Raw genomic sequence first — 17,045 nt, forward strand, 5'->3', positions numbered from 1 at the left:
ACTTTTGCTCCATTTGGATTCCTCCCAAATCAATGAAAGCCAGCCAAATTATTTTGGCATATAAAGCTGAAAATCCCACAATCGCTTCTCTCCAGCCCTGGTAGTAAAAATATAGTAGATTAAACCATTTTCTAACTCTTTCATGATATCCTAAATCTAGAGCTGGCTGCTTATTTCTGTAAGGAGTCATCATCTTGCTCAACACTCTTAGCAAACAGAAAAGCTGCCACTTCCAGTCACTCAGCAACAGCAACCATTAGTACCTTCAACAGTAGTACCTGTTGAAACAATGGAACTGTAAAGCCAAAATCAATAATCTTTATATCTGCTTGCAAAATAACAAAACAATGTACAGTATATAACAAAACTACTGAAAGCCAACATATACAAAAGATACAAAATGATTTTTATTGTAAGCCGCCTCCAATTGTCTTCTGACAGAGAGGCAGGGTAAAAATAAAGTGTTATTTTATTTATTTATATAAAAAGATGGCAAACAGAATAATGCAAAATAGCAAATATATCAAATAATAAAAACTACATTGAAGCAGGGTAACAACAAATATAACGCAAAAGAAAAAAGGCTAAGAGAAAGAGAGAGTGAGTGATTGAGAGCACTAAGGAAGACTAACCTTATGAAGGCTCAGCAGCTGATTATACATACAGCTGAAAATCATTTCTATCTCAGTAACTTACCATTAACCCTATAATGACTAAAGTTATAAATCTTGTTCCTATTCTAACAGTACCCCCCTCAGTACTGGACTACTGACTAAGGGAGTCTGTTGCATTTTGCTCTAATCCAACAGAAGCAGCAGGGAACTTGATTTTAACACATTCTTCCATCAATGTGAGTCAAAAAGGGAGAAAGCCAGTTATCCTTTCACCTGGGAAGCTAATGAATACACAAACAAAACTTGGTGTATGGCTGTTTCAGTCCTGCACAATTAATGCACTCTGACATCACTTTACCTGCCATGGCTCCATGATTCTGGGATTTGTAATTTTGTCAGATCGTTAGCCTTCTGTCAGAAGCTCTGGTGCCACGACAAACTACAAATCTCAAAATTCCATAGGATGATGCCAGGACAGTTAAAGCTGTGTCAAACTGCATTATTACTGAAGTATGGCACAGCCGATGAGGATGTGTTCCACATCTAGCAACTGCCCACACTTCTTTAGGGAGACCTTGAAGCCTGATCCACATGGAAGTATAGAAAATCACAGCCACGTACAGTATTCAAATATTCTTTCTAAATATAATAATGTTCAAAAACAAAGGCTTTTTGGAACACATGAAATCCAGCCCAGGTGTTATGCTTTATCTACATATGTCCATTTAATGATCACTCTCTTTCTCCCCTGCACAGATGTCAGTATCTGACTTCAGTTACTCTATAAATTAAAAAAGAAGAAGAAATCAAAGGAGATCTGCAACAAATATTTATAGTTTGTCATCTTGAAAATGGCTTGTTTCAAGCTCAGGAGACTAATGCTTTCCTCCCTGTTTGCCTGCAGAGTTCATTAATCATCTTCTTACAGCATGGATAACCCATCCCTCTAACACACCATCCCTAGCTAAAGAAGCATGGTTAGAAAAGCCATGAAACTGCTTTTCCCTCTACATGCCACATGGCTTCAATTTAACTTGTATTTTGAAAGAATTTTCTGTTCTTAGAGAAAGAGGAAGGGAGAGGGATGCATATACTGAAATACAGATTTGCCAACACACTTTTTAGACTGTCACATGTAAAGGGCTTGGGGCAAGCAAATAATGCTTTAAATAATACACATGTATATAATAAAATCAAAGATTGGAGCCTGTAAAAGAAAGGATCTCCTAATGGACATAAGGTTAGTTTTATGCCTCTAAACAGGCTCTGAGCTTGGGATTTTTACTCACTGCCTCAAACAACATCATAAAGCAATTTAAATATATATATATATATATATTATTAATGGCAGATGTGCTGCTCATTTCTTTTAATTAATATCATGTACATGACCCAATGTTTGTGTGCATCCTAAGTAGCCAATGTGATCTCAGACAAATTCTTCTATGCCAAGCCACCACCATTAGCAGTTGTAACATTATTGGAAGAAGATCCAACAACCAGAAGTTCAAATTGCTGCTCAATCTTAAACTGGTTTGGTGACTCAGCCTAACCGACTTCATAGACAAAACAGTGATACCATTATTGGGCCAAATAAAATGCACATTATGCATGCTGCATACTTTTAAAACCCCATTGGCTTCTTTATCAAGCGAAGATGTTAAAAATCATAGAGGAGAAAGAAAGAAAAATGACAATTTTAGTCATGGCCCCCTGCATCTAGTCAAGATATTATGGTTGTTGTCCTCAGTTCTGATGGTATGGAAGGGTATTTGTGCAGGTGGATGCCTCCTGCTTCTGGCCAAAGTAAAGTCTGTAACATATATAGTTGCATTTTGGTTGGCTCAATAAAGATATCACTGTTTTTTGGATTTTGGATGATACTGTACTTTGCTATTTGGCCAACATGGCTACCCCTGGATATGTTTTCTACTTCATAGACTGCAAGGATAAAATGGAAAGTAGAATCATTTACACAGTCTTCAGCATCTTGGGAGGATAGCAAAATACAAATGTAACAAATACATCTCTGGAAATTGCTGAGAATAATATAGGTTATAGTCTGACACATCTGGAGAGTACAGGGAAGTCTGCATCAGACTAAGGGTGTTGCTGACTGAAGAATTAATGCAGTTTAACACCACTTTAATTTTCATGACTACATCCTATGGAATCCTGGGATTTATAGTTTGTTGTGGCACTAGAGCTTCCTGACAGAGCAGCCTAAACATGTCACAAAACTACAAATCCCAGAATTCCACAGCATTGTACCATGGCAGCTAAAGTGGTGTTAAACTGCATTAATTCTGCCATGTAAATGCAACCTAAGGCCTTCTCCATTCCTAGGCGGCATATGTCTGTTTAACCATATAAATAATTACGTCTTCCTCCAAAGAAAGAAGTGCATAATTTTTAGATGTCTTCACTGGTCAGAATGAAAAGTATATCTTTACATGTAGCATGGAATTAAGTCACTTACTTCTGAATACTTGCAGTTCTAATATACACAAACAATTCCTTACAGCTAAACTTGGGAAAGTTGCATTTTTTGGGCAACATCTCTCAGAATCCCTCAGTGGCCATGATGGCTAGGAGATTCTGGGAGTTGCAAAAGTAACATCCACCAATGCAGGTCTCTTCCCTTTTCAAGCTGTAACATGATTAGACAGCTGTCACATGATTAAATACAACCCTATATTCCAGGGGTAGGCAACCTTTTTGAGCCGGGGGCCGGGTTGCTGTCCCTCAGACAACTGGAGGGCCGAAGCCAAAAAATAAATAATTAAATATTTTTTTTAAAAAAAATTAAATATATAAATAAACCAGGACAAATGTAGGACAAAATTTTCAAATGGAAGACACTTTTTTAAAAAATGGAGGACACGCGAAAAAATTTGCTGATTTTTTAAAAAAATGTTAATATAAATGGATGTTTCTGAGGCTTCTATAGACAATTGCCCCCCAAAGGCCCCGGCGGCAATCGGCGGCAGGACCGGGCTGGGGCCGGTCCCAAGGCCTTGCCGGGCCACATCCGGCCCGCGGGCCACAGGTTGCCTACCCCTGCTATATTCTGTAGAGGAATAGGAGCAGGACGAGCAGTAGCTCACAAAAGAAAGAAAAACAGACATTAAAGAGGAGTTGTGTAGTTTCACTGTGGTGGTATCTGCATGGCCAGAATACCCCAGGAGCAGCCTGGACTATTCTGATGGTGAAGCTGCCTCAATGTCCACCTGTTACCTGTGCACTTTGGAATAATAGTGGGTGGCTGTCTACATAGTGTCCCACCATTCCACCACCATCTCCTAAAGTTGCTTCCTCTGATGCCAAAAATGAGGCACCCAGCATCAACCACATTGCTGTGCACCCCGTTCTGACTTCAGAGGGAATAATGTGCAGTGGTGGCAGGAAGTACAGTGAGAAGCATTATAAACATCCACCCACTACTGCTGCAGAGCACTCTGGATTTTCGTGGAAGAACTGGAGTAAAAGGTGAGTTTTTTAAAATCCCTCATAAGGGTGGTATAAGGTGGCCATACGTAATCCACATAGTTCATACCAGAATCAGGAATAGGGCCCAGCATCATCAGAAGTACTCACTATGAGGATAGGGGAAACATGCAGGGATATTTGGCCCATGCAGACACAACGTGTGTCTTTGACATGAACAGAACTTTTGTTTTCCACCATGGAACATTCAAACATGCAATTTCCATGAGATTCAGTCTGATACCTGGATTGCTAGAAAAGAAGTTGACAGGTGCTAGAAGGCTTCTGTGGACACAGTGCATTTCATTAGATGCATCTGATAAAGTGGACTATATCCACAAAAAGCTATGCCAGAAATACGTTCTTCTCAAGTAGCCTCAAAGGTGTTGCTGGATCACTTTGTATCCTTTTACACCATTAAAAGTGAGACAAAGTCCTTAAAGTTAAGTCTAGAAATTACCATCCCAGAACAAGCACCTATCTCTTCATCAATAATCTAAATCAGTGATTCCCAAAGTGGGCGGTAGCAGCCCCCTGGGGGCATTGGAAAGCTCCAGGGAGGCGCTGGGAGGGAGGGCAGCAGAGGGGCAGTGAGGAAAAAGGAGGGTGGCAGGGAATTGTGGGGATTAGATTGCATGCAACTTCTTTTGTGTAGCATTCTGGGCCCATCCATTTGTCCATCCAGGCTGCAAGACAAGAGACCCAGCATGGCTCCTCTGGCTTTTCCTCACCTTGGAGCAGAGCAAACAGACCCTCTCTTTCCCCTTTCCTTGCTCCCTAATCTCTCTAGGCACCAAAATACTTGCCACACCCACTGTTTTCAGAAACTACTCAGCTTCTCCCTGCAAGGAGCCCAAGGAGGAAAGCCTCTTTGGGTAAGAAAGGCATGGGCTGGTTCTGAGGCAAAAGGGAAGGGAGGGGGCAGGCCGTGCAAGCTCTCCTCCACTCCCCCTTCCCTTGGCTAGCTAGCTCAAGCCAGCTAGTCAAGGCAATAGGGAATAGGGGGGAGGTACACAAAGCTCTCCCTTCCCCCCTGCCTTGGGGGGGGGGGGGGGGGGGGGGGGGGAGAGATGCGCTAGGGTTGTCACCCAATATGAAAAGGGGTGGTAGCCTGAAAATGTTTGGGGACCATTGCTCTAAATACACATAAACAATAGCCATCAACAAACAAAAACCAAACAAACAAACAAAAAAGTCATACTTTTTAAACCATATGAAAATAGGGGTGGGCTGGGGGATGAACAGACCAAAAAAGCAAATTGAGGGGGAGGGGGCTTTAAAATGCAAGTTTGGAACTAAGCACTTATTATGTTATTTGATTTAGTTTGGAAAGTCCCAAGAAGTGGAAAGGTACTTGAGCTTCAACTTGCCACCCCCAAAACACCCACATGCAATGAAGTCACAATCAAAGCCTTTACTATGTACAAGACTTTCTTTTTATATGAAGTTTGCCTAAATATGTAAGCAATTTCATAGACAGAAAATATGAGTAACTCTGAAAAGGTCAACTGTCCTAAATTGGTTTCTTTAAACTTTTGCACTCACTATAACTCTATCTGGCATTTGGACAAATGGCCTTTAAAAACTGGATTTCAAGTCATCCCTACCAAAATCATAGCTACTATTCTCTTTCTCAGAAGGAAAATCATTTGAACATTCTGTAACAAAATATGAAACATTTCTCACCTTTTTCGTGTATTTGTGTAGCACCCACAATTATACATGTTGTAAGAAAAAGGAGGACAGCTTTCCTAAGAAAAGAAGGAAAATATTATTACATTCAACAAGAAAAAAATTCACAAAAAACTGATAATGTAGAATCTCAAGGTATGAAAGCCCTTATTTAACATTCACTGTGTGATCCTTGGATGAGATTTTTCCAGACTTTCCCAAACCAGAAGACTAGAAGCAATGATGGGTGTCAAGTCAACTCTCAACTATCACTCAAGCTATGTGTCTCCATTATCCCTATTCATTTTCTTTCCACCTGCACACCTCTTTCTTCCTTTCTTTCTGTTTGAAACCCTTTCTTAGATGAAGAAAAATTAAAGGTAGGAATTCAGTAGCACCTTTGGTACTTCCCAACTGGGAAGGTGAAATTTCTAGCATAAAATGTATGCTTATGTTAGAAATTCTTCTTGCCAGTCAGTCTCTAAGGTACAACTGGATTCCTTTACGTCTTATATTACTAAAACAGACTAAAATGGCTATCCCTTTGAATACAAATGTAATGTACAAATGTGAGGATGTTGACAAACACACACACAGTACAAGGAAATAAACAAAGAGAATAGCTCTCTCAATCTTAGTTAACATCCCTACATTTCCATATCCAAGATCAATTGTCAATCTGATTTGCTTCTGTACATGGAACAGAGGGAATGCACTAGTTCATGCTTTGCCTCAGGCAATAAAGCATCTTGGGTTGGGACTGCTGTGCATTTTTTTCATGGGTTAGGCAATTTTATTATATATTTCAGCACATACTGAATTGAGCAGTATAAACTACCATCTCCTGAGACTTTCTATTTTTGTAATACAGGGTCAGAGAACATTTCTTAAAAGGGGAGCACATTCCTTCCTGGCTAAACTTAGACAGGCCATATGCCTGACTAACCTTGAAGGGGGACATTCTCTCTATCATACATATGCACTTGCACACCTATTTCATACTCATGAGTTGGCAGAGACCATGAAGGCCATCTAATTCATGCAGGAACAGGGAGCTGAAACTCTCCTGAAACATGCCCATTCAATCTCTGTTTATAGACCTCCAAAGAAGGAAGGTCTATTACCTTCAGAGGAAGCCTATTCTGCTGTCAAACAGTTCTTATTGTCAGGAAGTTCTCCCTAATGTTTAGTTGAAATCACTTTTCCAGACATTTGAATCCATTGATTTATGTTCTAGTCTCTGGAGTAGCAGGAAACAAGCTAACATCTCAACCATCTCTACTCCAGAGACTAGAACATAAATCAGTGGATGGGGGGGGGGGGGGGGTGTTGAAAAGGAAGGAACCCAAAATTCACTTGTTGCTTTAGCAAAAGACTGATTTTGCAATCAATTCTAATGCAAAAAAACCCAATTCTGATCTGGCATTCCCACTTACTGGGCATGCATCAGAATGGATTTTTCTCAAAAAACAACCCTACTTTGGAACTACTGTAAAGAAACCCCGGGTTATTTGTGTTTGCCCCGCTTCTTTCCTCCTGGAATCAATCCAAAGAGTATCAGAAGCGGGTTCAAATGGGAACGAAGGCCGTTTGCCCCGAATCCTGCTTCGGAGCAAACTGCAATGGGAATGACAACTTTATTGTTTCTATCCAAATATTCAGGCAGAGTTAGCAGATATTTCAAGTAAAGACTCCTAGGTCTGGAGAAGAAGAGAAGCAGATATTCAGAAGATGAAATCCCCATCAATCCACCTCAATGGTAAAGAAGACTCACCTACTGAATATCTGCTTCTCAACACACCTCTTAAAGGCTTAAGAAACCTTCCGAGCAACCTGAAATCCCAGTTAAAACATGATTTTGTTTCAATAATTCATTTTTACAATACAAGTTCTTTCTGAGAAAATGCTTTAGCTAAATTAATCCTGTCTGGCTTCCCTTTGACATGAAATATAATGCGAAAACACACCTGCTGCAGATGTTATACTTCAAGAGATTTTTATTTTACTAATGAAGAAGGCATAAACTCTGAAGAATGTTTTGTTTAATGTTGTTTTATCTCTAGCTTATATTACTATATATTTTTTAAAAAACTGCAGCATAATAAACATTGCAGCTTCTTGTGTTCTGAATGCCTAGGTATTCCTAATGCCATTGAGGAGACCAAACTCAATATCAATAATGATATTTAACACAAAACGGCCAGGTCACAATTCATTAAATGGGAAGAAGACCATCTGGGGAAACATGATTAGCTTGATCCTTCTCATAGAATCCTTTGCTTTGCTCTCAAAATAAGTTAAATGGATTTTGGTTGACTCTGATGTTTGTTCATTGCCATGGCAATCAATGTTGTTCAGCAAAGAAGGAGAATTAATCAGGCATAGCAATCACACAGACACTGGAAACAGACAATTATGCCAATTGAGAAATTATTAATAAAAATATATTCTGAAAATATTGTAGAAAAGTTCATTGTAGAAAGTCTAAGCACAAAATTCATTTGTTTCCTATATACCTTATACACACAGCTTGAAGGTAAATTTATACAATATTTTTAATAATTTTGTGCATGAAACAAAGTTTGTATAAACTGAACCATCAGAAAGCAAAGGTGTCAATACCCCAGCCACCCATGAAAATAGTTTTGGTTTTTGGAATATATTGGATTTTAGAATTCCAAGCAATGGAGGCTTAACCCTGTATTCTGTACTTCAAAATAGTGAAGATGCCCAAGGATAACGTGCCTCTTTCTAACAAAATTATCATGCTGGTTAGACAATAACTGCCTCTTCTCACTATCTAATAAACTACCTCTGTTTTTGTGGTCTGGAAAAAGGCCTAGCACTGGGCTATATGTGTCCCTGATCCTCCCACTCTTCCCATGTGACAGGAAGGACCTGTGTCCAGTTTAAATTTACCTGTTGATAGCTTGCTTTTGCTTTGCATAACTTGCTGTTGCTTGTTGTTGCTTTGCATAACATGATTTAAAAGAAAATACAGTTTACATAAGTTTCAAAAGAGGCCAGTTTCAAACCCTGAGTTGTTTTTCTGTTTTGTTTAATTAATCATAGTTTATTCAACAGAACCATCTTTGATTCAAATTTTGCAACAAACTAGCTTTCATAGAAAGTGAAACTAAACTCAGTGGTGTGAGAGACGAAGAATGCACATATGCCCCAAATGTCTGCCAGATTCATTTCAGCTTGTGTACATAATGTTAAATCCTGTTTTACAATGACATACAAATAACTAGTATCACTGTGTCTGACTATCTTCAATAGATATTTGCAATTTATTAATCCAAAAACCCAGGTATCAATATCAATAATTCCACTGAATGGTACTGTTCCCTGCAAAAAATAGAGGCACTTTTTTCAAATTAACCAATAAAATAACTCTAATAAACATCTTCACAAAATGCTAAAATGTCCTATTGTAACCGATATAGTAAAATATATATTCCAGTAATAAATGATGTATTGACATGTCTGTTCCTTAAACTGATATTTTTGTCTGAAAGATGCCTTTTTAAAACCATCTTTAGTTACGTTTCTGAAAAGTTCATTTGTCTGTGAGTTAGTCAAGTCTGTCTTATGAACAAAGATAAGTAATGCATGTTCAAAGTCTACAGCTGTACCTGGATAATATTAAGAACAGATGATCACTCAAACAAGAAAAAGAATAAAGACCAAAAGACAGTCAGTTCAGATGACTGTTAAAACCACAGCCATCCCTTCACTTCTTTACAGAAGGTGAATCAATTTAGAAGACTGGCCTCTTGATCACATCTCTCCCCCGCACATTTCTAAACGGCTAACAAACAGGCAGAGAAATCAGTCTTTCCATGGAAGTGGTTTGAATGAAATAACACTACAATGGCTGTAATTCATAACTAATAACTCCTATGCTGGTCTTTATATTTTATAACACTACATCAATGGTCATTATTGTTATGTCTATACAAAATTATTTTTAGAACTTTCAAATAAAATAGTTTCTATTTTCATCCTTTCCATTCTCTGCAATCCATAATTTCCAATACAGATTTGGAAGCAAACTAATTTCTAAGCAACCAGTTTGCCTAATCCAGCTATTATTACATGGGGGGGAAATTGAGAACTAAGGACAAGAAGAAGGAGATGAAATAGCATGCAACCCACCCCTCAGCCCCAAAGCATTACAGCTAAATTATGGTTCAGCCATGGTTGACCTCATACCAGAATATATATACAATGTATATTAACAGAATTCTCTACCTTCCTTTTTCAGTAATGTTCTCTCTACCTTCAGTTCTTTGGAATCCAGAAATAAACACTAAGAAATACTCACTCAACACACACATCATTAAGAGCTGGCATATATAGTCCAAAGGGATTTCCCTATTTTTCTTGGATTGGTATGGATGTGTTTGAGTGAATCTGGACTGATTCAGTTCCAGATATGAACTGTTGAATCAGATTCCAAACTCAACTGGGACTCCCACAAACAACCCTATTAAATACCATAAAGGCAAGAAAAGGCAAGAAATACAAGGACTTTTAGAATAATAGAATTATAGGACTGGAAGAGACCACAAGGGTAATCCAGTACAACCCCCTGCCATTAAGAAATACACAATCAAAGCACCCCTGACAAATGACCACCCAGCCTCTGTTTAAAAACAGAGACAACACCACTCTCCAAGACAGCATATTACCTGTCAAACACCTCTTACCATCAGGAAGTTCTTCCTAAAGTTTAGGTGGAATCTCTTTTCCTGTAGCTTGAATCCATTGCTCCGTGTCCTAGTTTCTAGAGCAGGGGTAGGCAACCTGCGGCCCGCGGGCTGGATGCGGCCCAGTGAGGCCTTGGGACCGGCCCCAGCCCGGTCCTGCCGCCGATTGCCGCCGGGGCCTTTGGCATCTTGCGCGAGGGGCATGGTAGGGCAATTGTCTATAGAAGCCTCAGAAACATGCATTTGTCTTAACATTTTTTTAAAAATCAGCAAATTTTTTCATGTGTCCTCCATTTTTTATTTTAAAAGTGCCTTCCATTTGAAAATTTTGTCCTACATTTGTCCCGGTTTATTTATTTACTTAATTTTTAAAAATTATTTAATTATTTATTTTTTGGCTTCGGCCCCCCAGTTGTCTGAGGGACAGCAACCTGGCCCCCGACTCAAAAGGGTTGCCTACCCCTGTTCTAGAGCAGCAGTAAACAAGCTTACTCCTTCTTCAATACGACTTCCCTTCAAATATTTAAACATGGCTATCATATCACCTTTTAACCTTTTCTTCTCATGGCTAAACATACCCAGCTCCTCAGAGGGCATGGTTTCCATACCTTTTACCATTTTGGTTTTCTGCCTCTGGACATGCTCCATTACCATTAAAGGAAAAACAGAGCAGACATTGCTTGGCAATCATGATTTCTAGGCAAATAAATAAATATGTCTAGAGAGCTTTCCATAGCTGGGGTGCCATTGTGGAGAATGCTCCCTCCTCCCCAACTCAGAAGTGATAAGTATCTTCGGATGGGGAACAGTGTTCCTTTAAGTATTCACTCTTATACTGGTTAAATCTTTAAAGATCAACACCAGAATTTTGAATTGAGCCTAACATCAAACTGGAAGGAACTTAGGGTGATCAGATCTCAAGACCCTTCCTGAAGTCTCAAAAAAAACCCTGAACAGGTAAGCTGTATCTGCCTTAACTAAATTCCCCCCCCCCCCCCCCCATTTCCTCTTGTTGTGTGCCTTCAAATCGTTCCCAACTTATGGTGATCCTAAGGCAAACCAGATAACACCTAGCAGAAGGCAAATGTTTGCCTTCAAGTCCTTAGGCAACCCTAAGGCCTATCATGGGGTTTTGGTGGCAAGATTTGTTCAGAGGGGGTTTGCCACTGTCTTCCCATGAGGCTGAGAGCATGTGACTTGCCCATTATCTTTTGAATCTTGTAGATAATACATTTGTTAATGTAACCTCAAATGTTACCAGTATTTTGGGTTGCAGCATCACATTGATATTAAGCTTGCAATCCATGATGGGCCTTAAGTTTTACCATTCTTAATGTCTAAACAATTTATTTTACTTGCCCATCTCCTGAATGAAGAACATATCATAAACAGTAGCGATGCCAATATTTTTAATCATCCTAAAATATGAATGGTGATTACATGACCAACTCCTACAGTAGTTTTTTACATCTGGAAATCTATGTTACAGATAGTGTGGGAAACATGTTTCCTTGTTTTTTGCAACCTTGACAGAAGTTCCTATGCCACAGATTATAAGGGCTTGTCAAATTGTTCAAACCTATTTAATCCAGCCTTACTGTGATGCAAATGGAATGTGAATGTTTGTATTCACATTGACATATACTGCTGGCAGTAAGGGGATATATTGACAATGTTTTCCCCAATTGCTCATAATATAAACAAGCTAAAATAAAGTACCCTTAAATTGATTTAATAGCCTGACCATTAACAGAGAACAAGGCAAACAGTTAAAAAAAAAAACAGTGGGAGGAAAAAGACTTAATACTGTACTTGTAAGCATGGCCCATGGTCTTAAATGTGTCTATACTAATGCACAGAGCATGAGAAATAAATAAGGTGAACTTGAACTCTTAACACAACCAAGCAAATATGATATAATAGGCATTACTGAAACCTGGTGGAAGCCAGGTTGAGAGCATCTGGGTAAAAAGTAAGTGGAAAAGAAACAACAGTGAAGTCATTGTGTGGATGTACTACAGATCCCCAAGCCAGAATGAGGACTTGGATGATGTCTTCTTGGAAAAGATGACTACATATTTGGAAAGGAGAGATGTATTTGTGATGGGGGTGTTCAACTATCCTGATATTTGTTGGAAGTCAAACTCTGCCAAAAATGTAAGGTTAAATAAATTCCTCAATTGGCTTGTAATCAATTTCATTGTATAGAAAGTGGAAGAGGCAACAAGAGTATTGTCTGTTTTAGATTTGATCCTAACTTAACAACAGTGATGGCCTCGATAATGGGGTAGAAGTAGTGGGCTCCTTATGGGGAAATGACCATATTCTCCTGGAGTTTGTTATACAGTAGAGAGAAGTGATTAGTAGGGTGCCACAGGGTTCCGTCCTGGGTCTAGTGCTATTCAACATCTTTATCAATGACTTGAAAGATGGAATAGAAATCATGCTTATCAGATTTGCAGATGAGATCAAGTTAGGAGGAGTAGCTAATACCCCAGAGGACAGGATCAAAATTCAAAAAGACTGTGACAGATTAGAGGGTGATAGAGTCTCCTTCCTTGGAGGTCTTTAAACAGAGGCTAGATGGCCATCTGTTGGGGATGCTTTGATTTGGATTTCCTGCATGGCAGGGGGTTGGACTGGATGGCCCTAGTGGTCTCTTCCAACTTTATGATTCTATGATTCTAGAGAGCTAGGTTAAAATTAATAAAATAAATTTCAACAGAGAGAAATGTAAGCTACTAAACTTAAGCAGAAAAAATGAAATGCACAGATATAGAATGGATGACGCCTGGCTTGGTAACAGTACATGTGAAAGGGATCTAGGAGTCTTAGTAGACCACAAGTTGAAAATGAGTCAACAGTGTGATGCAACAGCTAATAAGGCAATACATCAATAGAAGTCCAATGTCTAGAACAAGGGAAGTAATAGTACTACTTTATTCTGCTTTGGTCAGACCTTGCCTGGAGTACTGTGTACAGTTCTGGGCACCACAATGCAAGAGGGATAGTGACAAGCTGAAGTGTGTCCAAAGGAGGATCATCAAAATGGTGAAAGGTCTGGAAATCATGCTCCATGGGGAGCAGCTTAGGGAGCTGGGTAATCTTTAGTGTGGGGAAGAGAAGGGTTAAGAGGTGACATTATAACCATATTTAAATATTTGAAGGGATGTCATATTGAGGATGGAACAAGCTTGTTCTTTACAACTCTAGAGACTAGGACAAAGAGGAATGGGTTTAAAACTACAGGAAAAAAGATTCCACCTAAAACTTAGGAGGAACTTCTATACGGTAAGAACTGTTTAATAGTGAAATACGCTGCCTCAGTGTAGTGTAATCTCCTTCTTTAGAAGTTTTTAAACAAAGGCTGGATGGCCATCTATTGGGAATGCTTTGGTTGTGTCTTCCTGTATGGCACGGAGATGAACTGGATGGCCCTTGTGATCTTTACAAATCCTATGATATACTGTAGTTTCATTGAAATCAGTGTAAGAAAACTGACCTGTGATGAAATGTTAGGCTCACATGTGTTATAAATAGCAATGCTGGAAATAGAAGAATTACAATCAGAAGAGGGAGCTAACCAATCAAAATCAGCCTGGATAACATCAGCATATTTCTCTTAATTTATAGCAGCAGTATTACACTGTACATATGATGCTTGGCAGCTCAAAATGAACTGCCCAAACTAAACTTCCTCCACTTTCCAAGATGACTAGGCTATACTGAGTTGCTCAAGACTGTCAAAGACTAATCTGACAGTGGAATCTTTTTCAAACCAGGATTATTAAAAGAAAGCATAAGTGCTTTTAGTGCATTGCACATCTATCAAACCTTTGTATAGATGTATGCAGAGCGATACACGAGCCAACATGGATTAAGAAATACATGCATCATATAATATAAGCAACAGAGATACAGGATTAGCTAGAGCTTCGTGCAAAATATGCAATTGGTGATAATACTAGGTTTTTAAATCTTAAAAAAATACAACTTGTGACTTTTAGTAGAGATGCAGCTGGACAATGGTGAAATTGATTCTGCTTTCCCCAAAACTGTCAGTTATAAGAAAGGCTAGAGAGGAGGAAAATGGGGACATGATGGACCAGATGCAGAAAGAGGGAATTTAGGAGTTTATCACACCAGGAGCTTCCGTTGCCCAAACGTCATCAAAACAGGGTAGAAGTGTCCATGGTGTGATCGCGCCGGGCGCTACTGAAGGGAAACGGAAGCGTTTTTGTCATGGAATCGCCAGGGAATCATCAGGGAAACAGCCCTTTTCTTATTAACGATTTAATCCGTTAATAAGAAAAGGACTCTCTGCTGCTGATTCCATGGCAATAACGATAGCATTACACTTTAGAAGTGCCAGATGATCACACACGTGACGCTTCCGCCCCATTTTGATGATGTCTGGGTGACAGAAGCGCTGTGTGTGTGATAAACTCCATATACACTGCCTGACTAATGGGGAGGGGTTAGAAAAATCCTCTGCCATAGATTTAGTGACGATGATAAAGTACATAGGGCTCCTCCATGTAAGAGGGTATTCCAATTGGTCCGGACCCCCCCCCCCAACACATACGAGGGAGGAGCTCTATACACATAGCTCCCTAACATGATATACGCATCAGGCTCTTTCTAAAATTTTCTGAACGTGAAATTTTGGCTAACCCCACTCAGTCCTGTAAGCCCCTAGCATGTAGTTTTTAATGCACAAGTGGGTTCATATAACCCCATCCTCACTAACTAAATTTTGATATATAGAAAATATCTGCATAGGCAGATGAAAGAAGGATGTATTTTCCCGCTCTAGCTGGGGTGGGAATGGTGACACTAATGGGGTAAAAGTATAACTTGTGAGCAGTGGCAACGTACATTGCTCCTGAATGATGTTTAGAGTATCTGGAAATTCTAGTGCAATTTCAGCTTTTATTATTTCTGGCAAAGAATGGAGTTTCCAAAGCACTTGGCTTCAGTTGTTCATTCTTCCAGAAGTTTAAAATAATTTTAGTGTGTGTGTGATGGGGGAGAGATGAGGGTCATCTCAAACAATTAGTTGTCAGGAAGATTACTTCTGCCCCTTCCTGATATCTAGTCTTTTTAAAATAAGTTTAGGGCTTTTAAAATGAAGCAGAGACTTCTATCAGGTGAGTTCTCACCTGCAATTCTGTAGTATGATCCAGACGCAGTGAGAACTAGGCCCTTAAAGAACAGATTAGTTTGACACACAGAGATAAATTCAAATCAATGAGGCATGAAACAAAGGAGTCAGCCTTGCAAATCCCAAGAAAGTAGACACATTGCTCTTCAGCTCTTTCATAGAAAGACTACTTCACATGCCAAGGGATTTGTTTGTAGAAAGCTACCCGGACAGACCTTGCTGTATTACATTAAGGAACTGGCTACTCGATAGAGCCTGTTCATTCTCTAAGCAGAAAAGTGTGCAAAGCCCAGGGCAAATCAAACTGCATCCAGAAAGATCACCTTGATTTTTCATGCTTGAAACTCGAACCCACCTAAGGTTACCACAAGTAACAACAAATGCCTTTCTGCTTCTGTTGCCTTCAGGGGAAGAAAAATACGACTGCTGAAGATGAACCAGAGAGAAGCAGATTGATGTTACATTTTGGCAACCCCACTTCTCCGAGGAACATTTGTCTGTAAAATGAGGGTGTCGTTTTCCAGTCATCTGCTCCTCCCCCTTCCTTCCTCATAGGCATATAAACACACACAAATGCACACACACACGTGTGTAAGCCATCTCCAAAATGATATTTTCTCTCCATGCTATTAGTGCCCTGACTGCATACTTGGGAAAGCAAAAACAGTTCTGCCATGTTTCATACCTGCAGACACTTTAAATAGCCACACATCACCACTAAATAACTTTATTTTAAAACAAGTGAAGGAGTAGGAGGAGCAGTCAAATCTTTCACACAGCCAAATCTACTTGAAAATCCAATGCTTTCTTTTCTAAGAATGACACACAAGAGCTGTTTAGTTCCAGGGAGAAAGGGAGAAAGAAAACCACATTTTCCTTCAGTGTTTTATGTCATGCTAATGTGCATTCAGTGGGGCCATCAAAATATGCAGCTTTCTCGATTGGGACAGTGTCTCATACATAATGTCCATAAAACCCAACACATCCTTCCTCATCAACTAGTTGTTGCCCAATAAACTGTAAAGGACAAAGCATCTCTCAGTGTAACCACTGCCAAAGTTGTAGCCATGCTAGTCTGTTGCACCAAAACCAACAAATAGTTCCCATGGTATCTGAATAGCTAACAAAAGCTCACGTTGTGATAAGTGTATCTTAAGTTTTTTGGGACCTTTAGGCTACTGCCATACTGAGGAATTAAAAGGGTTTCATAAAAGCAGTTTGATATCATCCTATGGAATCCTGGGATTTGTAGTTCATAGCTTGTTGTGGCACCAGAGTTCTCTGAAAGAGAAGGCTAAATACCTCAGAAAATTACAAATTCCAGAATTCCGTTCCATTGAGCAATGGCAATCAAGGTGATATTAAACTGCATTAATTCTGCATTGTAGATGCAGC

The 17,045-nt window shown here is 39.4% G+C and overlaps 1 protein-coding gene across 1 annotated transcript in view; it reads right to left on the minus strand.

The window, feature by feature from the left end:
* Window positions 1–17,045, minus strand: part of COL24A1 (collagen type XXIV alpha 1 chain) — a 225,307-nt gene that overhangs the window by 205,605 nt on the left and 2,657 nt on the right. Inside the window, exon 2 of the mRNA XM_042463503.1 lies at window positions 5,787–5,851. Coding sequence (XP_042319437.1) covers window positions 5,787–5,851 — 65 coding nt within the window. The remainder of the gene's footprint in view (window positions 1–5,786; window positions 5,852–17,045) is intronic.

Source organism: Sceloporus undulatus, chromosome 4 (genome assembly GCF_019175285.1).
Source record: "Sceloporus undulatus isolate JIND9_A2432 ecotype Alabama chromosome 4, SceUnd_v1.1, whole genome shotgun sequence".
In the NCBI taxonomy this organism is placed as follows: domain Eukaryota; kingdom Metazoa; phylum Chordata; class Lepidosauria; order Squamata; family Phrynosomatidae; genus Sceloporus; species Sceloporus undulatus.